Here is a 27,804-nt window from a genome sequence, read left to right as displayed (position 1 = left end):
ACTGGCCCCTCCTCTGTCACACATCAATCATATTCTTTTGCTTTCAGATTGAGGTCTAACGTAGAGGAATAAGAGGAAGATTTGGTTTTGGCAAAGTGAGAGAGAAAAAAGCCTCAGCACTCACAAGAGGATGTACATTTTGCATGAACATTGGATCTTTATAAAAAAAAATTCCCCAGTGACAATAAAACAAGAATAGTACAAAAAAGCATCAGTTCCACCCTGAGTTGCATTTCCAGTGACTTAATGGTCCTATCTGGTGGAAGCATACACAACATTAGTTTCCAGCTCTTTCTCTGATGTGAGTCTCCTTCTTCTCTTCATTTTTGGATGGAAACTCAGCGCTGTGTACTTCAGCTCATTTGAGTCCAGATTCTGTAAATAAGAGTACACACTATCACACACATCTCACATAGCTGAGTTTGTCAGAGAGACAAACATCTTTACTAGCATAATCATGACTTGAAATGATTCCAGCACCTTTTAAACCATAGAACATTTAATACAGAATCAACCGCACACCCAAAAATGAAGGTGCTGGAAGCTAAGGCATAACACTAGAAAGAGGAAAATGCTTCATCAAAGTAAGGCCCATTGATCAAAACAAAGTTGAATAAATACTAGTTTTGCATCTGACAGAAGTGTGCGGATAGTGTATTTTTTCCTTTCTAGTGTTAAACCATAGAACATATAAAAGTAAATCTTAAACTTGGATTCACCTCGCTTCTTTGTGGCTGCAGTTCTTCTTTAGCAGCTAAATATCAGAGAGAAACAGTCTAGTCAGTTAATTTTCATCGTCCACAAACATTGCTGTTTTCAATGCATTTTGGTGCAGCAGGAAATTTTGAATTTGTCCATCATATTGACACATGACACATGTCATATTTTATGCAATAAAATAGAACACATATCTCTCAGAAAGTACCTGTCTGAAGTTGGCTGATTTTGAGAACCAGACCGACGATGACCATAACGAGGAAAACAGTCACACCACCCAGGATCACAGAAGCCAGGCTTGTTATTCCATCAGACTCTTCTACAAGAAATAAGGATTATTAAATTAGAAACTCTGAACTCTCCAGTGGTTTTAGACCTGGATAATGTTAAAATGGACAAAACTGACTGCAGATAATCTGTTTTACCTTCAAACAATTGACAAATATCAATCTTTATGAGAGAGAGGGGGAATCTTACTTTTAGACTTGTCATCCACTTCGTCATCAAAGTCGCCATTGCCTTTAAAAAATATGACAATAAAACTGAGGCTACTGTGAGGATTTGAGACATACTGTAAGTATCATGAGAAAGACATAATAGTCATGAATGGGAGCCAAAAGACAGACAAGAATTTATGATGATCTTACCTTGAACCTTTAAAAATGTTGCATTGACAATGACTGTCTGTGCGTCTTGGTAAAACCCACAGAAATAAAGTCCAGAGTCAGATAAATCCACTTGATTGATTTTCAAAAAGAGAGTGGAGACATCGGATCTCATTTCAAATTTGCCATTTTGAAAACCATCACAGAACGAAGCAGTTTTATCAGAGTCGTACATAGAGGAGATGCAGCAGGGTTTGGATCTGTTGACCAGTCTGAACCACTCTGAGTGAGTGGGAGTAATGGAAATGTTGGTGCACATCAACGTGACTTCTTCACCAGGCTGGACCTCCACAGTCTGAGACTCAGAAACCGAGACAGGGATCCAGCCTGAAACAAACACCAGAGAGAACAAGTGATTTATTCCTAGGTTGATAAGTTATTAATTAGTTATTCGTTTCAATTCTGGAAGGTTACTGTATTGATGATTAGCTAGCAATGCAGTTAGTGTATATTTGAATATCAGCACTTACTCAGGTTGCAGAGAAGTAAAGCTGTTACCAAGGTATAGCTCATCATTGTGCATATGGCTGTATCACTGCAATGGCTCTTAATATAACTGAACTCCAGTGAGGGGGTTTCAATGGAAAGAGGCGGGGCGTTTTATGTTGTTCATTTGTTCTCTCACACTGGCCACATAAATACGTTTGGATAATTGGGTGAGTTATAAAGTAGACAAAGTTATTCTTCAGCCCATATTATTAGATAATTCTTGCTCATGTTCCAACATGTGACCAAAAAAAAAGTCAAATCGATTCTCAACACTACAGGGAAGAGCCCTAAGTTTTGCTAACCTCAGTTTTGAAAATTACGTCATAAAAATAACTTTATGAAAACAAAAATATATATCTCAAAACCCTTTTTGTGAGTATCATATTTGTCATTTGGAGATGCACAGACCAGCAGCATTGTACTCCAGTCTCCAGCTGTGAAAACAGAAGTGAAACTTAACATTCTTACAATTTGCTCCAAACTCGATTGTGTTAGTAACAGGATTTGTAAACAGTAACCTGATTACTTCTTCTGCTGCCCTACAAACTTTAACGGTAGGTAACGTTATTACCTTGTGGTATTTAAGTAACGTTAGAGGAATTATTTAACCGATAACCGTGTCGCAATGCTTCAGTGCATTTAATTGAACTGAACACATGCGCCGTGGGTCTGTACAGCATCTGTGTGTGTTTTTCTTAGCTGTTAAAACCCCACGATTCCACCGGCTGGTCCATCATTACAAACGCATATTGTGCACCCAAGCTTTGTTCAAACCCACAGAACTTTATTTTAAATTCTAGCCAAGATCCCAAAGATACCAAATATGTCCCGCTGAATTACAGGGAAACGTGTATAAAATGATGCACAAACATGTAGATTTTTTCCATTTGATGTAATGGTGCAGCCATAAAAACATTGTATTTGAATATTTCACTCAATATAAGCAGCTTATATTGAGTGACATACAAACAGTTAAACTGAAGATGTCAGACTTAGAAGGCAAACGAAGAAATTAACTCTTTGTAGTAAGACTAACAGACAAAAAGATGGAACGGGGCGAAAACATAGCCCCATGAGCAACTTATAAACTGACTACATTTTCAAAAGAGCAGCAGTTCTAGACATGCAGTTTCAGATGGTGCATGCGCAAGGCAGCAGTTCTTGGCCAACCTTTCCACAAAGTGTCACGGTGTTGAGTGAATCCTTTCGGAAGTTAAATGCCTTTTTATGAGAAGCCACACCCACTGCCACACTCCCCCTGTGGCCAACCGGTGCGAAAAGTTAATCAGTTCTTCCTTGCCCCATGACCAGCTTTTCCATAAAGTTTCATGGTGTTGCATTAATCTGTTCGGAAGTTACATGCCATTTTATGAGATGGCATGCCCAGTGCAACACCTCCCCTTTGGCCAATTGGTGTGAAAAGTTAGGTTCTTACTTGCCCCATGACCAAACTTTTCACAAAGTTTCATGCAAATCCGTTCATAACTTTTGGAGTTATCCTGCTAACAGACAAACAAACGGACGTAATGGGACGAAAACATAACTGCTATCCAACTCCGTTGGCGGAGGTAAAGACAGAGGGCCATAAAGATGAGAAAATGAGAGGGGGGCATAAAGACTTGTTGCATGTCCACATGTGCATGCAAACACACCCAGATTACAAAACTGAAATGCTGCTGTATCTTTGTATTTTTCATTCACACATTTGACTTAACAGTGTAGACCAAAGACTTATAGGCTATTTCAGAAGTGAAAATATTCAAAACATATACAAATGCTATAGAATACCTTTCACACACTGATGTCAGAACTTCAACACAAGTGTAGAGGCCAATCATGTTTTCATTACATGACAGAAGCAAGTATGTCAGTATTCACTGCTTCCTTTGACCCGTTACAAAGCTTTGACATGACAGGCCTCATGGTTTTCACCTCAGTTGTTCTCTTGCCACACTGTGCTGTCTCTTCCTGTCAAAGAAGTGATGTCTACCTAACTTGCTCCTCCCCTGCTGCAGACGCCCATCTAACTCTCTCTATAAGGGAATTTGGACAGTGATCAGTGTTGTTACTGGCCCCTCCTACTTCAGACATGAATCATATTATTATCTGCTTTCAGACTGTGATCTAAGTTAGGCAAAATGGTGAGAATCAAAACTACATGTAAATTTTGCATGGACATTGGATCTTTATTACAATTTTTTCTTACAGTGACAATAAAACAAGAATAGTACAACAAAGCATCAGTTCCACCCTGAGCTGCATTTCCAGTGTCTTCATGGTCCTATCTGGTGGCAGCATACACAACATTAGTTTCCACCTCTTTCTCTGATGCGGGCCTCCTGCTTCTCTTTGGTTTTGGATGGAAACTCAGCGCTGTGTACTTCAGGTCATCTGAGTCCAGGTTCTGTAAATAAGAGTACACACAATCACACAGCTGAATTTGTCAGAGTAACAAACATCGTTAGTAGCATAATCATGACTTGAAATGATTCCAGCACCTTTAAAACCGTAGAACATTTAAAAATAAATCTTAAAATTGGATTCACCTCGCTTGTTTGTGCCTGCATTTCTTCTTCAGCAGCTAAATAACAGGGAAAATCAGTCCAGTCAGTTAATTATCATTGTCCAAAAACATTGCTGTTGTTAATGCATTTTGGTGCAATAGTGACTTGGATTTGTCCATTATATTTACACAAATTAAAAGAGAATGTGCAATAAAATATAACATATAGCTCACAGAAAGTACCTGTCTTAAGTTGCCTGATTTTGAGAACCAGACCAACGATGACCATAACGAGGAAAACAGTCACACCACCCAGGATCACAGAAGCCAGGCTTGTTATTCTATCAGGCTTTTCTATAAGAACTAAGGATTATTAAATTAGACTCTGAACTCTATTCTAGTGGTTTTAGACCTATATACTGATATAATCTGTTTTATCTTCAAACAATTGACAAATAGCAACCTGCAGAATGAAAGAAATCTTTATGAGAGGGAGAATCTTACTTTTAGACTTGTCATCCACTTCGTCAACAAATTCACCGTAGCCTTCAAAAAAGATACAACAAAAAAAAACAATAAAACTTGATTTTATTTAGACTGTATAACATATAATTCTATATTGACAATGATGAAATAGGCCACATATCAGTTACCTTTTATCTATATATTGATGTTTGAGGCTAATGTGAGGATTTGAGATATACAGTAAGCATCATGAGAAAGGCATAACAGTCATGAATGGGAACCAAAAGACAGACAAGACTTAATGATGATCTTACCTTGAACCTTTAAATAAGTTGCATTGACAATGACTGTGTGTCCGCTTAGATAAACCCCACAGAAATAAAGTCCAGAATCAGATAAATCCACTTGTTTGATTTTGAGAAAGACACTAGAGACATTGGATCTCATTTCAAATTTGTCATTTTGGAAACCATCACAGTACGAAGCGTCATTTGAGCTGTACATAGTGGAGATGCAGCAGGGTTTGGATCTGCTGACCAGTTTGAACCACTCTGACCAAGTGGGAGAACTGGAAATGTTGGTGCCCATCAACGTGACTTCTTCACCAGGCTGGACCTCCACAGTCTGAGAGTCAGAAACCGAGACAGGGATCCAGCCTGAAACAAACACCGGAGAGAACAATGATGATTGATTTATTGAATGATTTATTCCTAGGTTGATAACGCAACAGGAACCTAAACAATTTCTCTAAATTAAGTTATTAATTGGTAATTAATAAGTTTCAATTCTGTTGGGCTACTTTATTGATGATAAGTTAGCAATGCAGTTATAGTGGTGAGGATAATTGAATATCAGTACTTACTCAGGTTGCAGAGAAGTAAAGCTGTTACCAAGGTGTAGCTCATCATTGTGCATATGACTGTATCACTGCAATGGCTCTTAATATAACTGAGCTCCAGTGAGGGGGTTTCAATGGAAAGAGGCGGGGTGTTTTATGCTGTTTATTTGTTTGCTTATACTGGCCACATGAATGCTTTTGGGTAATTGGGTTTATCGTAGCCCCAAAGAGTGAATTATAGAGTTTACAGTACGAGGTAAAGTTATTCTTCAGCCCATGTTATTTGATAATTCTTGCTCATGTTTAAACATATGTTCAGAAATTGACATAAAATACATCAAAGCCTGTTTAAAAAAGTCAAATCAATTCTCAGCACAACAGGGAAGACAATCTAAACTTTTGTTGATCTCTGCTTTAAAAATGAACTCACAGGACAGTTCAGAGCTGCTAGGAAATATAACTTTAAATCTGAGTCTGGTCTTACAAGCTACAGAACTCAAGATAGAAAGATAACTGTCAACATGTAGGTGGTTAAGATGGAACAACATGACTTGTATATTTGCAGTTGCAGACAGTTGACTTGTGTGATTCTTTTCATCAGGTTTTAACCAGTGCTTGAAGTGAAAAAAAATAAGTGCCGGTACTCCCCTTATTCACATGTTGGCATGGGTATCGGCCGGTATCAACTATAACAACTATAGACCTGTCTCAAATCTTCCGTATTGCTAAGATCATTGAGAAAGTAGTTTTTAATCAACGCAGCAATTTTTTAAACTCAAATGGTCTTTTTGACAAATTCCACTCAGGCTTCCGACCTCACCGCAGTACTGAAACAGCTCTCATAAAAGTGTTAAATGACATACGGCTGAATACCGATTCAGGTAAAATATCAGTTCTAGTTTTATTAGATCTCAGTGCGGCATTTGATACTGTAGATCACAGAATATTGTTGGACAGGTTGGAAAATTGGGTTGGACTTTCCGTAGCAGTCCTTAATTGGTTCAGGTCCTATTTAGAAGGCCGGAGTTACTTTGTCACCATTGGCAGTTATGAATCTGACAGAGTGGCTATGACATGTGGAATCCCCCAGGGATCAGTTGTCGGACCTCTTTTGTTTAATCTTTACATGCTGCCTTTGGGTCAGATTTTACAGAACAACAACATTGATTACCATAATTACGCTGATGATACTCAGATATATCTGGCTCTTTCACCAGATGACTTCAGCCCAATAGACTCTCTGAGTCATTGTTTAGACGAGATAAATAATTGGATGAGCTAAAATTTCCTTCAATTAAATAAGGCCAAAACAGAAATTATTGTGTTTGGTAACAAAGAGAAGAGAATTAATATTAGTAAATAGCTCAACTCTCGGCTCTAAAAACCAAAGAGCAAGTCCGAAATCTTGGTGTTCTAATAGACTCAGATCTCACTTTTACCGGCTATATCAAAGCAATCACTAAAACAGCCGTCTATCATCTTAAAAATATAGCCAGCATCAAGGGTTTGGTGTCCCAAAAAGACCAAGAGAAGCTCATCCATGCTTTTATTTCCAGTAGGGTGGACTATTGTGATGGTCTCTTAACTGGTCTCCCTAAAAAGACCATTAAACAGCTGCAGCTCATTCAGAATGCTGCTGCTAGAGTTTTATCCAGGACCAGGAGAACAGAGCACATTACTCTAGTTCTAAAATCTTTACACTGGCTACCAGTTTGTTACAGAATAGATTTTAAAGTGCTGCTACTAGTCTACAAATCACTGAATGGTCTGGGCCCAGAATACATCTCTGATATGCTTAAGGAATATAAACTGAGTAGGGTTCTTCGATCCATGGACTCAGGTCAGCTAGTACAGCCCAGAGCCCAAACTAAACATGGTGAAGCAGCATTTAGCTGTTATGCTGCATGTAACTGGAACAAACTGCCAGAAGATCTTAGATGTGCCCCAAATGTAGCAATTTTTAAATCCAGGTTAAAAACATTTCTGTTTTCATGTGCCTACACATGAAAACTTTGTATTTTCTTTTTATTACTTATCTTTTAATTATTACTCTCTTTTTAACTACTATTTTATGTACTTTGTTGGGATAATATGTACTTTGTATTTTCTTTTTATTACTTATTTTGTAATTATATTACTCTCTTTTTAACTACTATTTTATGTACTTTGTACTTTCTTTTAATTATATATGGATGTTCCTTTTGCTTTTATCTATGTAAAGCACACTGAATTGTCCCTGTGTACGAAATGTGCTATATAAATAAATTTGCTTGCTTGCTTGCTATCAGAAAATCATTAAGTATTACATTTTGAATTTCTACAGTGAATTAAAGATACTAGGAGATATTGCTGATGTTCAAAACAAGGGGACAACAATTTCAATTAGCAGAGTCAAAAACCGTCCCACTTTGAGCACTGATTTTAACTTTCTGACAGGATCATTGTCTGATTGTGTCACCACACGATGTCTGTGGCTGAATGCGTTGAGTTCCCAATGCTTACAGGAGAAACTGTATTGCCGAAGTCGTCGTCTTTTTTTATTTATTTTGTTACAGTTGTTACACTTGTATTGTTTTGCCCTAATTGTTTTACTTTGTCATTATTATTATTGTTATTACCTGTAGTTATTTTACACTTATCCGTCGGAAAACGGACAGAATTATTGATGGATAGATTTCTGTCCATTGGGCTGTTTTGGAATGTCAACATGGTGGGAGAGGCAGAAATACAAGAAACAGACCATACAGTATAAATTAAATAAGAAACAGACCTGGAAAACCTCCAGTCATCCCAATGTTATAACAAGCTTTCTCCATGTTATCTTTGTTTTGGTTGTACCATTGTGTCTGTGATCGCCACTATTTTTTCCAAAATAAATGTAGGAATGCCTCTGATTTGATAACGGTGACGAAATCATCCGTCCAGAAAAAGTTCAACTGGGTTGAACTTTCTGTCCTTCAAAATGGATGGAAATCTGACAGAGAGGGACACACCATCATTTTTTTTTGTCATCTGTGGATTGGTTTGGGCATTTGCGGGAGATTTGTCATCACTAGCGGGTGTCAGGGAGCTAGTGGTCATATATGTGATATTCCTGGAGCTTCTGGGAGAGGTGAGATGTCTGAAATACCACAGGTAATAACATTACCTACCATTAAGGTTTGCAGGACAGCAGAAGATGTGGATGTCTGTAAATTGACAGCAGAGAGTGTAAGTCAATGTGTGAGATCCAATATGGCATCAGTGTATGGGAATCCTAGCCTATGTGGCATATAGCCCATAGGCGAGATGCCATCTTTTAGTCAAAGACGCCCTCTAGAGGCCATCTCACGAAGCGTTACCTGACTACCAGCTGAAGACTAGGGGCTTGCATCAGAACTGCCGCTTGTAACACAGGGTCCGAGGTGTGAGCTGACCAGTAACTGAGCTGCTGCTGGGAAAAGTGACCAATGGCCGACCTAGACCTTCAGTTCCTGGCATCACGACCTTTATAGGCTTCAGGGGGCGGCGGTTAGTCTTTGGGGCCCTAGGCTGCTTGAAGGACAAGTGAGTCTGAGTGTGATAGCAGTGGTCCTGCCTCTCAGCAGGGTGCTGGCCGATAGAGTGAGGTGGCAGTTGGTGTCATGAAGTCATGACATCTCATTTTCACAATGTAAATCTTTCATATCTGCCTATAGAAGTGTTGGGTTGCATCAGGCATCTTTGCTGCAAATTTGAAAGCGGCAGCTGATGCACCATGTTTAGACAAGAGAGTGAAGTGTTTGGTTTGGCCTGTGGTAAAGGGAACAACGTTTCCATCGTATGAATCTCTACAAATACAACACAAACATTACCTGCACATCTTATAAATAAAGAAATTGTCTTTGATCAAGTAGTATCATTGTTGTTCTGTGGAAACAGTGAGGCCTTTGCACTCAGGTCCAACAGTGTATGACATCTCTTTTTCACAAGGTAAGCCTTTCGTATCTGGTTGTAGAAGTGTTGGGGTGCGTCAGGGATGTTTGCTGCAAATCTGAAAGCAGAAGTTGATGCATAATGTTTAGACAAGAGAGTGAAGTGAGACTATGTGAAGTGTTTGGTTTGGTCTGGGATGAATGGAACAACGTTGTTTGAAAAGAGATGGATACATAGTTGACATGATGTTAACTGATTGCATCTCTACAAATACAACTAAAACATGATCTGCACATTTTTACCAGTCATCCTGCGGTTGACACCTTGCTGGCTGAGATAGACGGTGCTGTTTGTCACTACAGTGGAAAATGAGGGGGCGATATAGACTTGTTGCATGTCCAAGTTCAAGTTTGTTTCTTTATATAAACCTTTATCACGTGCATGTTTCAAAGGACTTGACAGAGAATGAGCCTAACTAGATCTAACTTCTAACAATCAATCGTAGAACAGAATGATATAAGACAAACATCAGGAAAAGCACAAGACACACAGAAGCAGGACCAAGGATAGAAAACTGAAATGCTGCTGTATCTTTGTATTTTTCATTCACACATTTGACCAGTATAGACCAAAGGCACACAAGGCTATATCAGAAGTGAAAATATTCAGTAACAGATACAAACGCTATAGAATACTATTTACACACTGATGTCAGAACACATTTGCCATTTGCACTCCACGCCATTTGCACTCAGCCCTCTGACACTCCTTTCTTAGCCTCCTCAACAGTTATCCATGGGGCTTTTTCCCACAGCGTGGCAGAGGGCATCACACAGCAAATTCAGATCAGTCAGGCAGTCAGGCAGTCAGTCAGTCGGGTAACGCTTAGTGAGATGTCTCTTCGTGAGATGGCCTCTAGAGGGCATCTTTGACTAAGAGATGGCCTCCAGTCTCTTGACAGAGAAAACAAATCCAGGCTATATCAAGGGCGTCATTGGGTTGGAACTCACAGATACATCGTTCTGTTAGTGAATTTGTTGACTTAACGCGCGTTCCGGTTCTGAAAAAATAAATATAGAGCAGTACCTGTGGTTGCACCTGTTTGCACCGTTATGAGTGAAGCTAGGCTACTGTATTTCTGCCTCTCCCACCATGTTGACAAAACAGCCCAATGGACAGAAATCTATCCGTCAATAATTCTGTCCGTTTTCCGATGATCAGTGTGGTAGCTAGTGGAATTCAACACACGCATCGTGGGCCTCTATACTTGTTGTTTTACTACTTCTGGGTGATGATGTCCTTAATGTTCGTTAAGCTAATGTTAAATGTTTGTACAAGGTCATCACAGGATGTGGCTGTAGGCCACCTCTCTGGCCTGGTTTGTCTGAAGGGTATGGTTTGAATGCCTGCTGAGCGGTGATGCCGAACAATTTGCCTGGTTCCACTGTGAGGCTTTGTATTCATGTTAGTATCATAATAGTGGCATTACATCTCAAACAGAAAATATAACTATATCCCATGAAAATCTTGAGTATTTTCATTGTCTTTTTTTTTTCAAAGTCATTTTCTGTTAACTTGTGTACATACATACATGTCATACCATTTTCACAAGGTAACAACCTTTTATATCTGGCTATAGATATATTGGGTTGCATCAGGGATGTTTGCTGCAAATATGAAAACGGAAGCTGATGCACCATGTTCAGACAAGAGAGTGAAGTGAGGTGTGAAGTGTTTAGTTTGGTCTGTGATGAAGGGAACAACATGGTTTGAAAAGAGATGGAGACATAGTTGCCATGATGCTAACTGATTGCATCTCTACAATTACAACACAAAAATGCTCTGCACATCTTATAAGCAAAGAAATGAATTGCATTTGATCAAGTAGTATCATTGTTGTTCTGTGTAAACAGCGAGGCCTTTGTTGTGTGTGGTTACGATGCAGAGAGCTGAAGGCCAGTCTTCCTGTGGTTTAGACCTTGCTGGCTCAGATAGTCAGTGCTGTTTGTCACTGCAGTGGAAAATGGCAGGGGGCCATAAAGACTTGTTGCATGTCCACATGTGCATCCAAACACACCCAGGATAGAAAACTGAAATGCTGCTGTATCTTTGTATTTTTCATTCACACATTTGACTTACCAGTATAGACCAAAGGCTCATAAGGCTATATCAGAAGTGAAAATATTCAATAACAGGTACAAACGCTCTAGAATACTATTTACACACTGATGTCAGAACTTCAACACAAGTGTAGAGGCTGACCATATTTTGTTTACATGACAGAAGCAAGTATGTCAGTATTCACTGCTTCCTTTGACCCGCTACAAAGCTTTGACATGACAGGCCTCATTGTTTTCACCTCAGTTGTTCTCTTGCCACACTGTGCTGTCTCTTCCTGTCAAAGAAGTGATGTCTACCTAACTTGCTCCTCCCCTGCTGCAGACGCCCATCTAACTCTCTCTATAAGGGAATTTGGACAGTGATACTGGCCCCTCCTCTGTCACACATCAATCATATTCTTCTGCTTTCAGATTGAGGTCTAAGGTAGGCAAAATAAGAGGAAGATGTTGTTTTGGCAAAGTGAGAGAAAGAAAGATGAAGAAACAGGTGAGGATCAAACCTCAGCACTAACAAGAAGATGTAGATCTTGCATGCATGTTGGATCTTTATTACAAATTTTTCCCCAGTGACAATAAAACAAGAATAGTACAGCAAAGCATCAGTTAAACCCTGAGTTGCATTTCCAGTGTCTTCATGGTCCTATCTGGTGGCAGCATACACAACATTAGTTTCCACCTCTTTCTCTGATGCGGGCCTCCTGCTTCTCTTTGGTTTTGGATGGAAACTCAGCGCTGCGTACTTCAGCTCATCTGAGTCCAGATTCTGTAAATAAGAGTACACACAATCACACACATCTCACATAGCTGAGTTTGTCAGAGAGACAAACATCTTTAGTAGCATAATCATGACTTATAATGATTCCAGCACCTTTTAAACCATAGAACATTTAATACAGAATCAACCGCACACCCAAAAATGAAGGTGCTGGAAGCTAAGGCACTAGAAAGAAGAAAATGCTTCATCAAAGTAAGGTCTATTGACCCAAAACTAAGCTTTGCATCTGCGGGAAGTGTGCGGATAGCATTTTTCTCTTTCTAGTGTTAAACTATAGAACATATAAAAGTAAATCTTAAAACTGGATTCACCTCGCTTCTTTGCGGCTGCAGTTCTTCTTTAGCAGCTAAATAACAGAGAGAATCAGTCTAGTCAGTTAATTGATTGTTATTGTCCAAAAACATCACTGTTGTCAATGCATTTTGGTGCAGCAGGAAGTTTTGGATTAGTCCATCATATTGACACAACTTAAAGAGAGTGAGCAATAAAATATAACACATATCTCTCAGAAAGTACCTGTCTGAAGTTGGCTGATTTTGAGAACCAGACCGACGATGACCATAACGAGGAAAACAGTCACACCACCCAGGATCACAGAAGCCAGGCTTGTTATTCCATCAGGCTTTTCTACAAGAACTAAGGATTATTAAATTAGCTCTCTGAACTCTCCTTTAGTGGTTTTAGACCTGGCTAATGCTAAAATGGACAAAACGAACTACTTCTAACAACTGACAAATATCAATCTGTGCAATGAAAGAAATCTTTATAAGAGGGAGGGAGAATCTTACTTTTACACTTGTCATCCACTTCGTCATCAAAGTCACCATTGCCTTTAAATATATATATATATAATATAAATTCATCTTGATTTTACTTTGACTGTATAGCACATAATCCTACTTTGACACTAATTGAATATCCACATATATGTCACTTTTTATGGATGTTGTTTTGAGGCTACTGTGAGGATTTGAGATATAAGTATCATGAGAAAGACATAACAGTCATGAATGGGAACCAAAAGACAGATGAAAATTTATGATGATCTTACCTTGAACCTTTAAATAAGTTGCATTGACAATGACTGTGTGTCCGTTTATGTAAAACCCACAGAAATAAAGTCCAGAGTCAGATAAATCCACTTGCTTGATTTTGAGAAAGAGAGTGGAGACACTGGATCTCATTTCAAATTTGCCATTTTGAAAACCATCACAGTACGAAGCGTCATTAGAGCCGTACATAGAGGAGATGCAGCAGGGTTTGGATCTGTTGACTAATCTGAACCAGACTGAGTGAGTGGAATAACTGGAAATGTTGGCGCACATCAATGTAACGTTTTCACCAGGCTGGACCTCCACAGTCTGAGACTCAGAAACCGAGACAGGGATCCAGCCTGAAAAAAAAAACACACCAGAGAGAACAAATGATTGAATCCTAGGTTGATAATGCAACACAAACCTAAAGAATGCATTTAAATTAAGTTGTTAATAGGTAATTAATAATTTTCAAACCTTGTGCGTTACTGTATTAATGAAAAGTTAGTGGTGCAGTTAGTGAATAATTGAATATCAGTACTTACTCAGGTTGCAGAGAAATAAAGCTGTTATCAAGGTATAGCTCATTGTACATATGACCATATCACTGCAATGGCACTGATTAATGTAACTGAACTCCAGTGAGGGGGTTTCAATGGAAAGAGGCGGGGCATTTTATGCTGTTTATTTGTTCTCTCACACTGGCCACATAAAAACATTTGGATAATTGGGTGAGTTATAAAGTTTATAGTACAAGACAAAGTCATTCTTCAGCCCATATTATTAGATAATTCTTGCTCATGTTCCAACATGTGACCAAAAAAAAGTCAACTCGATTCTCAACACTACAGGGAAGTTTTACTAATCTCTGTTTTGAAAATGACCTCATTGGACAGTCCAGACCTGTTGCAGGATGATTTTTTTTTTTTTTTAGATTATTTTTTGGGCATTTTTGAAAGTTCTAAGTAAAGATAGACAGGAAAGATTGGGAGAGAGAGGGGGATGACATGCGACAAAGGTCCTGGGTCGGAGTCAAACAAAGGACGTTGCGTTTATGTGGTACGCACCTTAGACCAAATTTAATTTTTAAATCTGAGTGTGGTATTGCTATGACTGAAGAACTCGACACAGGCTACAGAACTCAAGATAATAGTAGTAGTAGTTAAAATGGAACAACATGCCTTTTGTCTACAGATGCAGACAGTTGACTTGTGTGATTTGCTCTCAGCCACACGCTGTCTGTGGCTGAATGCAATGCTTTCCCCTCCAATGCCTACAGGAGGAACTGTACTGCTTCGGGGACTGAGGGGTACCGGTGGCAACAAGGTCCCTGTGAAGGCCTGAAAACTGCTGTCTGGCCTAGTTTGTCTGAACAGTAAGCTCAAGCACCCGTTGATTGGCAGTACCGAACAATTTGCCTGGTTCCTCTGTGAAGCTTTGTATTGATAACTGTCAATATTGTAGTAGTGGAATTACATCTCAAAAAATATACCCATATTCCATGAAAATCTTGAGTATTTTCATAGTCATTTTTTTTTAAGTATTTTCCGTAGAGTTATACATGTGTATGACATTTTCACATGGTAAACCATTCATATCTGTTTGTAGCAGGTTGCCTCAGGGATCTTTGCTGCAAATTTGAAAGCGGAAGCTGATGTACAATGTTTAGACAGAGAGATAGTTAAGTGAGGTTGTGTGAAGTATTTGGTTTGGCCTTTTAATAACACAACGCTAACTCTACAAATGCAACACAAAAATGATCTGCACATTTTAAAAGCAAAGAAATTGTCTTTGATCAAGTAGTATCATTCTTGTGTGGAAACAGTGAGGCCTTTGTTGTGTGTGGTTACGATTCAGAGAGCTGAAGGCCAGTCTTCCTGTGGTTGAGACCTTGCTGGCTGAGATAGACAGTGCTGTTTGTCACCGCAGCGGAAAGCTATAAAGATGGCACTCAGTAGAGTGCATACCTCCAACAACGCCAGCAATTGTAAAGATATGCCATTTCCACATCGGATAGTTGACCAAATTAACTTTTGTTAATTCTTTATAGTCTGTATATTTGGCAAAGTAAGTACATTAAAGTTTAACTTTTAAATTTACTACATTTTCAAACGAGCAGGAGTTCTAGACCTGCAGTTTCAGATGGTGCTGCACAAGGCAGCAGTTCATGGCCAACCTTTCAAAAGTTATATGCCTTTTTATGAGAAGCCAAACCCACTGCCACACTCCCCCTTTGGTCAATCGGTGCGAAAAGTTAATCAGTTCTTCCTTGAGTTCTCTCTTCTCTCTTCCTGTCAAAGAAGTGATGTCTACCTAACTTGCTCCTCCCCTGTTGCAGACGCCCATCTAACTCTCCCTATAAGGGAATTTGGACAGTGATCGATGTCCTTACTGGCCCCTCCTTCTTAAAACATCAATCATATTGTTTTGCTTTCAGATTGAGATCTAAATTAGGCAAAATTAGAGGAAGGCTGATTTGACAAAGTGAGAATTTTGACAAGTTGAGAATCAAAACTGCACGTAAATTTTGCATGGACATTGGATCTTTATTACAATTTTTTCTTCCAGTGACAATAAAACAAGAATAGTACAACAAAGCATCAGTTCCACCCTGAGTTGCATTTCCAGTGTCTTCATGGTCCTATCTGGTGGCAGCATACACAACATTTGGTTCCACCTCTTCCTCTGATGTGGGCCTGCTGCTTCTCTTTGGTTCTGGATGGAAACTCAGCGCTGCGTACTTCAGCTCATCTGAGTCCAGGTTCTGTAAATAAGAGTACACACAATCACACACATCTCACATAGTTTTTTTGTAGTATAACCATGACTTGAAAAGATTCTAGCACCTTTTAAACGATAGAACATTTAAAAATATATCTTAAAATTGGATTCACCTTGCTTGTTTGTGCCTGCATTTCTTCTTCAGCAGCTAAATAACAGGGAAAATCAGTCCAGTCAGTTAATTATCATTGTCCAAAAACATTGCTGTTGTCAATGCATTTTGGTGCAATAGTGACTTTTGGATTTGTCCATTATATTTACACAAATTAAAAGAGAATGTGCAATAAAATATAACAGATAGCTCCTAAAATGTACCTATCTCAAGTTGTCTGATTTTGAGAACCAGAACGACGATGACCATAACGAGGAAAACAGTCACACCACCCAGGAAAGCACAAGCCAGGCTTGTTATTTCATCAGGCTTTTCTACAAGAAGGATTATTAAATTAGACTCTCTGAACTCTACTCTAGTGGTTTTAGAACTGGCTAATGCTAAAATGGACAAAACTGACTGTATATAATCTGTTTTACCTTCAAACAATTGACAAATATCACACACAATGAAAGAAATGTTTATGAGAGGGAGTGGGAATGTGGGAGTGTACACTTACCCTCCACTTCGTCATCAAAGTTGCCATTGCCTTTAAAAAAGATGACAATAAAACTTCATCTTAATTTTATTTAGTCTGTATAACACATAATCCTATTTTGACAATGATGAAATAGGCCACATATTAGTTACATTTTATCTATATGTTAATGTTTGAGGCTACTGTGAGGATTTGAGATATAACGGCAAAGACATAACAGTCATGAATGGGAGCCAAAGGACAGACAAGACTGTAGGGCGATCTTACCTTGAACCTTTAAAGTTGCATTGACAGTGACTGTGTCTCCGTCTATGCAAAACCCACAGAAATAAAGTCCCGAGTCAGATAAACCAACTTGCTTGATTTTGAGAAAGAGAGTGAAGACACTGGATCTCATGTCACATTTGTCAATTTGTTGACCAGATCTGTTGACCAGTCTGAACCACTCTGAGTAAGTGGGAGAACTGGAAATGTTGGTGCACAGCAACGTGACTTCTTCACCAGGCTGGACCTCCACAGTCTGAGACTCAGAAACCGAGACAGGGATCCAGCCTGAAACAAACACCAGAGAGAACAAATGATTTACTCCGAGGTTGATGATGCAACATGAACCTAAACAATGCCTCTAAATCAAGTTATTAATAAATAATTAATACATTTCAATTCTGCTGGGTTACTCTATTGATGAGAAGTTAGCGGTGCAATTAATGGATAACTGAATACCAGCACTTACTCAGGTTGCAGAGAAGTAAAGCTGTTACCAAGGTGTAGCTCATCATTGTGCATATGACTGTATCACTGCAATGGCTCTTAATATAACTGAGCTCCAGTGAGGGGGTTTCAATGGAAAGAGGCGGGGTGTTTTATGTTGTTTATTTGTTCGCTCACACTGACCACATAAATGCACTGCTTCCCCTATATGCATCTAGGTCATAAAATATGACCGCCGCTGCTGAATTTTATTTTATTTTTTCGAGAGGAGAGGAGAGTTCTCCGTCTTATCTCTTTAGAAACTAATGTTATATTATTTTGTGCTACGGACGCTTCATATCCAGGTCAATTCACACACCTGTGAGTAAAGCATATAAACCAGAAACTTTGCGCTTACCTGATAATGTCAGCACAACAATTATAACAACAAGCACCCGGTAGATATCAACAATGAAGCAAGCAATGCCGATCACGGGTTCAGGATTACCATTCGCCGAAGGGAAAACAGTCCTGCAACGTGAGTATCGCACAGTAACGTTACAGCAAACGCAATCATTTGATAGGAATACGCAAGGACACACATATCTGTGAAATAAACAACATTTGGAAGATACATCTTGATTCAAAGATAGTAGGTATTCCACATGCAGCGATCGTTTTCTTCTTCCTGGAGGCGGGCCCAGGGGCGGTTTTAGTGATTTGGAGGCCCCAGGCAAAGATCAATGTGTGAGGCCCTTCTCCATTTTGCTTAACGCAATCATAGCTAGTGAACAAAAACTATTTGGAGGCAGCTCTTTTCAGTTAGCAAAGCCACAGAACTAAAGGACAGACCCAAATGGAATTCTAACTGTTCTAACTGAAGAACTTCAAATGACCCTCAGTCACACACACAATACACACACACATACACACACACAAACACACTCTCGTCCTCTGATGCACAGCACCGCGACCGCTAGGTGTGGAGAACAAGATGAGGGAAGCAGAAAGGGATACTATACTAAAGAACAATACTTTGGCTCTTGTACATATGAGAATTGATAACTGGGCCGAAGTGCTATGAAAAATGTCCTAGTGAGATATTACAAACATTGAGCCTCATGCAAGAACCACTCGTACGAACAGATTCGTACGAGTGGTTCTTCTTAAATCACTCGTACGAGCGATTTAAGAGAACTTGCCGCATTCACCAATTTAGAATTTTCTCTCAGGTACAAACAAAATCTGCGAGTGGTCCAGACCTGTCGTACGAGTCACGTACAATCAACCTACCATTCTCCAAAGCAAAAAAAAACTTTGTTGTTGACTAATAGATTGTATCTACTGTATTTCCTCTAATATTGGCCCGGGCCTTTATTTACCTCAACTGCAGAGGCTACCAGGCCTTTATTGGAAGCAGGCTTATATTAGAGACAGGCCTTTATTTGTAATTCCCTCTGTTTGATGAGTATATTTGCTCATATTTTAGTACGAAGCCTCCTTGTTTTCTGATCTGCTTCTGTTTGGGTTCGTTAGGTAGCCGTTTTTTTGTTACTGCAATGCATTATGATAATTACGGTAATCAACGGCGGCATGCTCCAGAGACTTCCGCCAGGAGTTTACAGGTATCCATCGTTGTTTTTAGCTGCGACCAGCAGCACTATAGCTCGCTTGCTCGGTCGGTCGGTCGGTCAGTTGGTTGGTCCACAAAAATTTCCCCGCACAGTACGTGGTCGCAGCTATGGCGAATTCACGCTTGTTTCCTTTGTTTTTTTCCCCGGCCTGTATTTTGGGCCGGCCTTTATTTGTTCGTGTCGACCACGGCCCGGCCATTATCGGAGAACCGGCTTTTAATTGACTACCGGCCACTATTAGAGGAAATACGGTATGTCACTTTGAAGAGATTTGAGTTTGAATATATAAATGACACTGTAATGTATAATCATGTTGAGATTAACTACAGTGGTTATAGTCACAGGAAAAACAGCAATCTCATAAATATCCATACATAGTAGCCTATAAGTGCGCTCAATACAAAGACAAAACAAAAAACACTAATAATTGCCAGGTTATTTGATAAACACTCAGGTCAGACAAAGGCAAGGTTAGATTGTATTGGGGAAAATACATTATAGAGGGAGATGAATCTGATTTAGGCAATTTTACTCCAGTTGATAATGTTAATGTGGGTAAGTGCAAGTGAATCTAAATTTTAAAAAGATAAATGGCTTTGTTTCCACTATTGAATTATATTAAATATTATATGCTTTGGTTGACTTATTTCTGATAGTAGGACTTCAGTCTCAGAGCTGGTAGACTTCTTCTTAGTCTTGCGTGTCATTTTTATGAATGAAGCTTCCCGACATATGGGCCGGACCCCTAGCCTTATATGGCATTATTGGGGCGTCAATTATGCAAATTCACAATTCTCATGAATGCGCATTCATTTAGAACAGGTGTAATTCATAAAAAAAAAATTTCACGAGGCCCCAAGCAATTGCTTACCTATGCCTTATGGTAAAACCGCCTTACTATGCGCGAGGGCCACTGAAAGCTGTCAATCTCAAAGACATCTGACAGATTCCCTCACAGAGTTATAAACGTTACATATTATTTGGATAGGATTCCTTTAAAGAAACGTCATAAATAAATAAGTTATTTTATCATTGAAAATGTCATTACATTTAAGTAAATTAACACTGTTTGATAATACAACAGTGTGGTGATGCAAGTTAATTCTGGAAAAAAGGACAGTTAAGAATGAATAATTAGACGAATGAATGACAGCTAGCTAGCCGCTAGCTAACACCCAGTGGATGTAAACGGTCACCCAGTGGGTGATATGGGTCACACATAAACTAATAGCTTGTTTGTCAAATCACATGTTTGAATTTTCAGATGAGTTTAAAAGACTGGCTGATCAAAAGAAGAAAGAAATCATAATTGACAATAAATGTCAATAATTGTTTTAAAGATTATGCTTTTATTATGTTCAATAAAAGTGTATTTTCCTAAATCTTGAGACACCTCATATGTAAGCTAGACAGACATTTCCCCTGCTTATTACTGTGCACTAATGTACTGTATGTACTTAGGCCTCGGGGGGGGGGGGGGGGGTTCACATTGGGCCAGAGGGTCCCAGTGGAATCAGAGTGACATTCATATCCATAGCAGTAATGACAAGCGGCATCACGTTATATTCTACTACACTGAGCCAATTCAAAGCTGGAATGCTGATATCACTTTCGCTAAAAATAGGCGATTGACTCCTTTCACCAGTATACAAGTTTGCCTTTCTTTTTTTTGCCTTTCTGTGTCACGTTCGACGTCATGTTTGACATCACGAACGCGCCGGAAAACAGTGTTAGCAAACAGTAGCAAGCAGCATGGAGGCCAGTGACAATGTCACAGTGGTTACTGTTTTATATCTTTTGCTTCACTCTCTTTTTCAAACTCAATGCCGAATTAACAATTTTCGAGCGCAGCTGCAACGGAGACGGATGGAATTTGTGGCAGAGATGACAAAGAGTCGCAGAAGTTATCGACGGAGGCGACAAGCCTTCATTGCCTCCATGATAGCTCTTGTAGATAGTGGGGCCCCCGGTCGTTGTATGTGGGTCCGAGATAGAGAACGTTTTGAAGACAATCAATGGAAAGAACACTTTTGAATGTCAAGGGAAACATTTGTAATGTTCTTTCCTTACATAAATCCAAGATGGTGGATGGCGTGGAGATCCCTGTGCATATCATTGGAGACGCTGCCTATCCACTGAAGCAATGGTTGATGAAAGGATTCACCCAGCATCAACTTTCGCAAGAACAAGCCCACAAGAACAAGCACCCACGCCCTAAGCTCAGCCAGGATGGCCGTTGAGAATGTCTTTGGGCGACTGAACGGACGTTGGAGATGCTTAATGAAGAGGAATGACATTGAACTTAATCTAATGCCCAATGTTGTCGCTGCCTGTTGCATTTTGCATAATATATGTGAAATACAGAAAGACACTTTTTTGCCAGAGTGGAACATTGAGGTGGATCAACCGGAGGGTCTGGGTCAACCACATGCCGTGGTGTATGAGGGAGAGAGACCTAACACTGCCCAACTCATCCACAACACTATTACAGACAACCTAACAGCAATGTTATCAGAGTGAAAAGTGTTGATGCTGTATCAGAGTGCCTTTTTGAGTCATGATTGTAATCAGAGTGAAAAGTGTTGATGCTGTATCAGAGTACCTTTTTGAGTCATGATTGTTACTGCTATGCTGTGTTTATTCATAACAAAGGTCTTACAACAACGGCCTCAGCCAGTATTCAAGTGTCCATGCAAGTATAACATGCAAAATAAAAACTATCAAGTTCAACACAAAGAAGAGTGTGCAAGTATTTTTCCCATAAAAGAAAGGCCTTAGCCGGTATTCAAGTGCACAAAAATAGAACAATTACAAAACAATAGAAGAGTGACCAAGTATTCCAGCACTCAAGATATACAACAAAAAACTGGAATAGTATTCAAGTATATCAAGTTAAACATAATAAAATATATGAAATGTATATAACATGTAAAATGTAAACTATCAAGTTCAACACAAAGTAGAACAGTGTGCAAGTAGAAAAAATTTTAACAAGTACTATTCAAATACTAAATTGCAACACAAACTGACATTTGACACAAATCCTGTCAGTGTGAAAAGGCCTTTATACAGTTATACTATAACTGCCTGTAGGTAGTGTGCTCATCAGGTGTCGTTGGCGTGCTTGAATAACAGAAGAACCTAAGAAGATATTTTTTCTTCAGCACCTTTAATTTGTTTATTACTTGCCTTGGGCTGCGAGCAATGCCTCTTTCACTCAGCATTTTCGATATGTTGTTGTATATCACAGTGTCTCTCACAGTCCCAGTAACCTGTCTCCTTATTTCCTCTTCCCCTCGAATCAGGAGAAGCTCTCTCACCTCGCTGTCTTGCCAGTGTTGCATCTTGCACGATACAAAGAACAAAATTGCCGTTGCACGTTGTTCCCAAACAATTAATAATGTTCCTTCCTGGACAGTTACGCGCCAACGTCCGGAACTTCAACGCGAGTCATAGCATCGCGCCGGAAAAGGGGCGAAAATTAGCGTGTCCACCCGGGTGTCATGTTCCCATCAATGCCGATCGGAGCTGGAGCCGATAAATACCCGTGACTACTGCAGACTCATTTGACCCGGGAATGAATGCCGATTGTACCCTTTCACACTGAAGACAAAAGCCAGATGTTAGCGGATGTTAGTGGTTTTTTTGTCCAGTGTGAAAGGGGCTTAAGCTTCCTTTCATCTGCCTCATCTACTGTGGGCTGCAGAGTGTTGCACCATAATCCCAGGTCAGGTCTGAGGCTGGTTCTTACCATCTCTAGTGGGGCTGCAAGCAGGTGAACAGGTGTTGCTGGCCAACACCTGCGCATATTTTCTAATCCCTACATTTCCCTAGTTGCTACAACTTGTTCCTACTCAGTGTAGCCCTAAGTTCTTTCCCCAGTGTCTAGTGTTCATTTTCAATAAAGCTCTCAATAGTTAAATAGTTTGTTATTGGAGTGCATACAAGTCCAGAGTGTTTTAGAGTACAGCCTAACCTGTTCATTGTCCTACACCACCTCCTATTGGTCAGTAAGAAAGAGATTTACTGTTTCTTTATTGTGATTGGTTGGGGGCGGGATGAGAGCGAGAGAGTCGAGGGGGAGAGAGAGACAGGGGGCGACTGTCAGTTGAGAAGTAAAATTTGCAAATCTACAGCTTTTCTGCTTAAACGGTAAACAAACGTTCATCAGTTGACTGTAAATTTTTGTTCATACTACAGGTATTGTCTGCGAGTAGAAAGTTTGCACTAGTCTGTTTGTTGTACAGTCGACCGAATGTATTGAACGCCGTAAAGTATGCTAGCCAATTAGCTTAGCCGCAATGCCGTCATGTAGGCTTGTCGATTAGCTTAACTACAATGCTAATGTTATGGTAGCTTGTAGTGCATGGGTTCAGGACTCTTGGTAGACAGATCGTCTACCAGATAGCACTCCAGGTGACCAGGAAAAAGCCTGTGAGTTCCTCTGGCACCGAGGGAGGAAGGACACTTCTCCTGCTCATCAAACAGTTACCTCTTCAACCAGTTACCTGCTCTTCATCACTGCTGTCAATGGAAGGACTGAATGAGTGAAAGAGTGTGCACCGGCTATGTGAGTACCCAAGTTTTTCTTTAGACTCTTTTGAGTAATGCGGCAATTGTTGCGGCCAGTTGACTGATTCTTTTCTTTTTTTGGGCCACAGCGCCCTCAAGCAATGACAAGGGGACATATGTATAAATGATGCCCACACACAAAAAGAATGCATATGCTGCTTTCCAGACAAATTATTTATACGTGCCGTGAGAATGAGTGTACCTCCATGGATGCTGTACACCATGCATACACAGACTTTTATGAGTCTGCTGAGCTGAGTGTGATATAGCAAGGTGGTAAAGAGAAAAAAATTGGGCGCCATTTTATTTAAAGCCTTAATCTTTTCAGTGCAGCACAGTAGCCTGTTAGGTCTCAATAGAGTTGCCTATCATAACATTTATAGATGTGTGTGTTTAACATCCTAAAGTAAATAGGTTTACACATTGTCACCCAAATTGTACAGTGATGTGGGAAATAGAATAATGCACATCGGATCATAGATTAAACCTACTTGTGTTATCTATCTGCTAACTCCCTTGTTCACTACTTGCCTTCAAGAACACTGCGATCATCAGCTGCTGGTTTATTGGAGGTTCCCAGCAACAGCCGAAAGAAAATCGGGGATGCAGCCTTTGTCAATTATGCCCCAAAGCTCTGGAACACACTGCCTATAGATATCAGGGAAGCCAGCTCGCTAAATATTTTTAAAAGAAAGCTAAAAACGTATCTCTTCACTTTAGCCTTTAACTAGCTCTGACTTTCTTGATACAGGCCTTAACCTTTTTTCTTTTTTTTTTTTTTTTGCACTTGCTTCGCACTTATGCACTGCTGCACTTCTTTTAAAATGTTGTATTTTATTTGATTTTATGCATTCTATGTACTCTATTTCTTAACTTTATTTTTATTATTATTCGGTGGGTTTTATTTTCCATCTTATGTTATGCTCATTCTATGTCTATTTTCATGCATGTAATTTCTTTGTTGTAAAGCACTTTGAGCTGTATTTCTTGTATGAAAGGTGCTATACAAATAAAGTTAATTATTATTATTATTATTATCAATACACTATTACTCTCACAATGTATAGCTGTGCATAGTGATGCAACGGCTGCTTTGGCGCTGTTAGAGAATGTTGCCTGATTTTCTGTCTGTTTATGTCCAAACCAGGTAAAACAGTGCTGTGTTGACATTTATTCATAACTAATGGTGGGAACAATGCGTTAACACCACCTAAGCCTAATCTGAAGAAACTACTGCATATGCATATCCAATTCAGTTTTTGTTTTATGCGTCTGGACCCAGGCCTGAAACGGGTGTTTTATTTTATTTTGATTTAAGAGTAACTAAACCACAAAACATTTTTCAGCTGACAACCAATATATTTGGGTATTTAGTAGTGTTATCGATGGATTCAGGTCCAAATGTTGATATTTTAGTGCAAAGTTGTTAGATTTGATTGTGTGATAAATACGCATTCTACTGGTTGAAATCTGGCTATTGCAATTTAATTTTGTTATTGGCTGATCGGTGCTGTCAGATGATGTCGTTTTGCCAGCTTTCGTCAGCAAGCAAACACGCCCCCTGTAAAAGCAAAGATCAGTTTAAGTTGTGTTTCCAAGTGCTCAATAGTTTGCTAGAGTCGACGTTCAGACTGGATGCTACAAATGTGAGACCAACTCATGTTTATCTCAGCAGCTCTCATGCAACACTGAGGTGGTTCTTCCTGTTAATCATGCCACAGGAAGTGATATCTCTACATCCCCCTCACCCCACCCAACCTGTGTGGTGAATGTCATAGCAAAACATGACACATAGGAGAGAGACAGACACACACACATACACACACACTCATATGTAGAACGTGCTTCTACTTGTAACTTGACTTAAGACCCCCATTGAAACGGCACATTCAACCCACTCAGTCCATGATATATGTAGCTTTTATGTATCCTGTGGCTTATAAATGTATGGTGCAAATCAAAATGAAACCGCTTTTGCAAAAATCAGTAAAAAGAAAAATGCAACTTTTACATTAGTTTTGCAGTATAACTAACTTCAACTGATTCTGAAAACATTCAAGATGTGAGTCTCAGACCTGTAGGACATGTCAGTCCTGCTCTCAAAATCTGGGTCAGCTCAACTCACCACAGGGCTACTTAGACATGCCTTTTGTTCTCAAAAACCAAAAGAGTGACAAATGTCTTTGCAGCTACATTTTTGTTACAAAATAGTGTAATTGTCTATATGACAATCTGTAGTACAAAAAACTTGGAATAACTTACATTTCATATGTCCCATATTTATTTATTTATTTCCTATCAAGGCCGAGACGGATGTTAAAAATGTGTCAGCAATACTCGGCCCTCTTACCAACCAATCACACATAAACCCATTTTTGAGGTGCTGCTTTTTTCTTTCATTCAAAACATAGCGGTTCCTGAGAAGATTAACACCTTTGAGATGATGGACCTGTATATGATACTTATTCTCTACGGAACGTGTAAGTTGAACCTTTAGCACTAGACAGGACACATTGAGCTCATTATGCTAATTTTAATGCTAAACCTAGAATATGAGTGTATTCTTATATCATTACATCTTTTTGATCTAGTTCATGTGTCAGCGGTGGCCCAGTCCTCAGCAGTGAAACAGGACAGCGGGGTTATATCAGTCAGTGCTGGGGACAATGTGACTTTACATTGCTTCTATCAAAGCGACGTGGCGATGCACTTCTCCTGGTACCGGCAGACCTTTGGAAGTACACCTCAGCTCCTGTCTACCATGTATAAGTACGATCGGACGGGCACGTTCCACTCGTTGAAAAAGAAACCTCGCTTCGCTGTGCAAAGGGATGAAGGGATCAATCATTTGCACATCTCTGACGTCCAGTGCTCCGATTCAGCTACCTATTTCTGCGGTAGTTCACACTCCAACGTGGTGGAGTTTGGAGAGGGGGTCTTTCTCAGCGTGAAAGGTACTGCACTCTTATTGTATGTTAGACTTTTGGAGAGGTTTGCATTCCATATGATCTTATGATCGTAGAAGTCTCTTGTCACTTGCTGCAAACTCTCCAGTGTTAATTTAACTAAAAGTGTACAAATTGACAGTATTCTAGTGTCCACACCCATCAGAGTTAATGGAACACTTAAGATAGTTGTCGACACAAGCCCCAGAGCCATATGATGATTGCATTGATGTGCTGCTGTCAGATGAAAACCTTGTGTCTCCATAAAGACAGCCTACAGGGATTTATATTTTAAAGAATGTCATTTTCAGTTTGATGACCATTAATTGTGAATTTATTTCATAGGCATCAGTGCCATGAAACTGATTCAGCACATAAGAGTCACGTTTCAATACAGATTCATTAATTCTTTATTTGGATCCACATTAGCTCTTACTCAAGGTAAAAGAATACTAGAAGAATAGAAGAATATCTAAAATAAGATATATTTATTTGCCCAATAAGATAAAATATGATAAAATATTAGAAAGGCCAAGCAGAGTTATATAAGGAATATTACAGTCACTGTTTTCATTTACGTTAAACAGCTTCTCTGCTAATTTCTTTCCTGTGGTTTTAGGAACAAACCTCAAGGAGATTGTCCAGCAGCCGGTGTCTGAGTCCGTCCAGCCAGGAGCCTCTGTGACTCTGAACTGTACAGTACAAACTGGGACTTGTGATGGAGAACACAGTGTCTACTGGTTCAGACATGGATCTCGCCCAGGAGTCCTTCACATCCATGGGGATCGGTGTAAGGAGATCTCTAAACCAGGGTCTCCTTCACAGAGCTGTGTCTACCATTTGCAAAAGACAAACCTGAGCTCCTCTGATGCTGGGACCTACTACTGTGCCGTGGCCTCGTGTGGGGAGATACTGTTTGGCAGCGGAAGCAAGCTGCATATTAAAAATGGTGTTGAAGACCTAACAGCACAGATGAGAATCTTAGTCTGTCTGTCCATCACCAGGAGTGGGATTCTCTTGCTCTCTCTAACCATTTGTTTCTTGGCCTACATCACTAAGAATGGTAAAAAGTGATGCAGAGTCTGGTTTGTA

At 39.6% G+C, this 27,804-nt stretch overlaps 4 protein-coding genes across 5 annotated transcripts; 1 reads left to right on the top strand and 3 right to left on the bottom strand.

The window, feature by feature from the left end:
• Positions 1 to 674: 674 nt before the first annotated feature.
• LOC139659589 (uncharacterized) lies at positions 675 to 1,898 on the bottom strand. The gene is made up of 5 exons (XM_071537906.1): positions 1,853 to 1,898; positions 1,365 to 1,709; positions 1,195 to 1,236; positions 926 to 1,036; positions 675 to 754 (listed from the first exon to the last, which is right to left on the bottom strand). Exons 1-5 carry the CDS (start codon positions 1,896 to 1,898, stop codon positions 675 to 677), a joined length of 624 nt encoding a protein of 207 aa, XP_071394007.1.
• Positions 1,899 to 4,050: 2,152 nt separating this feature from the next.
• LOC139659733 (uncharacterized) lies at positions 4,051 to 5,747 on the bottom strand. The gene is made up of 5 exons (XM_071537924.1): positions 5,702 to 5,747; positions 5,154 to 5,495; positions 4,618 to 4,728; positions 4,418 to 4,452; positions 4,051 to 4,275 (listed from the first exon to the last, which is right to left on the bottom strand). Exons 1-5 carry the CDS (start codon positions 5,745 to 5,747, stop codon positions 4,153 to 4,155), a joined length of 657 nt encoding a protein of 218 aa, XP_071394025.1. The 3' UTR covers positions 4,051 to 4,152.
• Positions 5,748 to 12,288: 6,541 nt separating this feature from the next.
• Positions 12,289 to 14,095, bottom strand: LOC139659874 (uncharacterized). 2 transcript variants are annotated; one of them, XM_071537936.1, is made up of 6 exons: positions 14,046 to 14,095; positions 13,518 to 13,859; positions 13,255 to 13,296; positions 12,983 to 13,102; positions 12,778 to 12,812; positions 12,289 to 12,454 (listed from the first exon to the last, which is right to left on the bottom strand). In XM_071537936.1, the coding sequence occupies exons 1-6, from the start codon at positions 14,086 to 14,088 to the stop codon at positions 12,332 to 12,334; spliced, it is 705 nt and encodes a 234-aa protein (XP_071394037.1). In that variant the 5' UTR covers positions 14,089 to 14,095; the 3' UTR covers positions 12,289 to 12,331. The 2 variants fall into 2 exon arrangements, with proteins under 2 accessions (XP_071394037.1, XP_071394038.1); XM_071537937.1 differs by lacking the exon at positions 13,255 to 13,296 and having other exon boundaries at positions 12,983 to 13,093.
• A 12,115-nt stretch (positions 14,096 to 26,210) lies between these two features.
• On the top strand, positions 26,211 to 27,786 carry LOC139659782 (uncharacterized). Its single transcript, XM_071537927.1, has 3 exons — positions 26,211 to 26,247; positions 26,359 to 26,721; positions 27,332 to 27,786. The coding sequence occupies exons 1-3, from the start codon at positions 26,211 to 26,213 to the stop codon at positions 27,784 to 27,786; spliced, it is 855 nt and encodes a 284-aa protein (XP_071394028.1).
• Positions 27,787 to 27,804: the final 18 nt, after the last annotated feature.

The sequence above is a fragment of the Centroberyx affinis genome, unplaced genomic scaffold (genome assembly GCF_046629955.1).
Source record: "Centroberyx affinis isolate AG114_WGS23_722 - 3 ecotype Tasmania unplaced genomic scaffold, CSIRO-AGI_Caff_v1 ptg000193l_1, whole genome shotgun sequence".
NCBI lineage: Eukaryota > Metazoa > Chordata > Actinopteri > Beryciformes > Berycidae > Centroberyx > Centroberyx affinis.
This window is presented reverse-complemented; position numbering and strand designations above follow the sequence as displayed.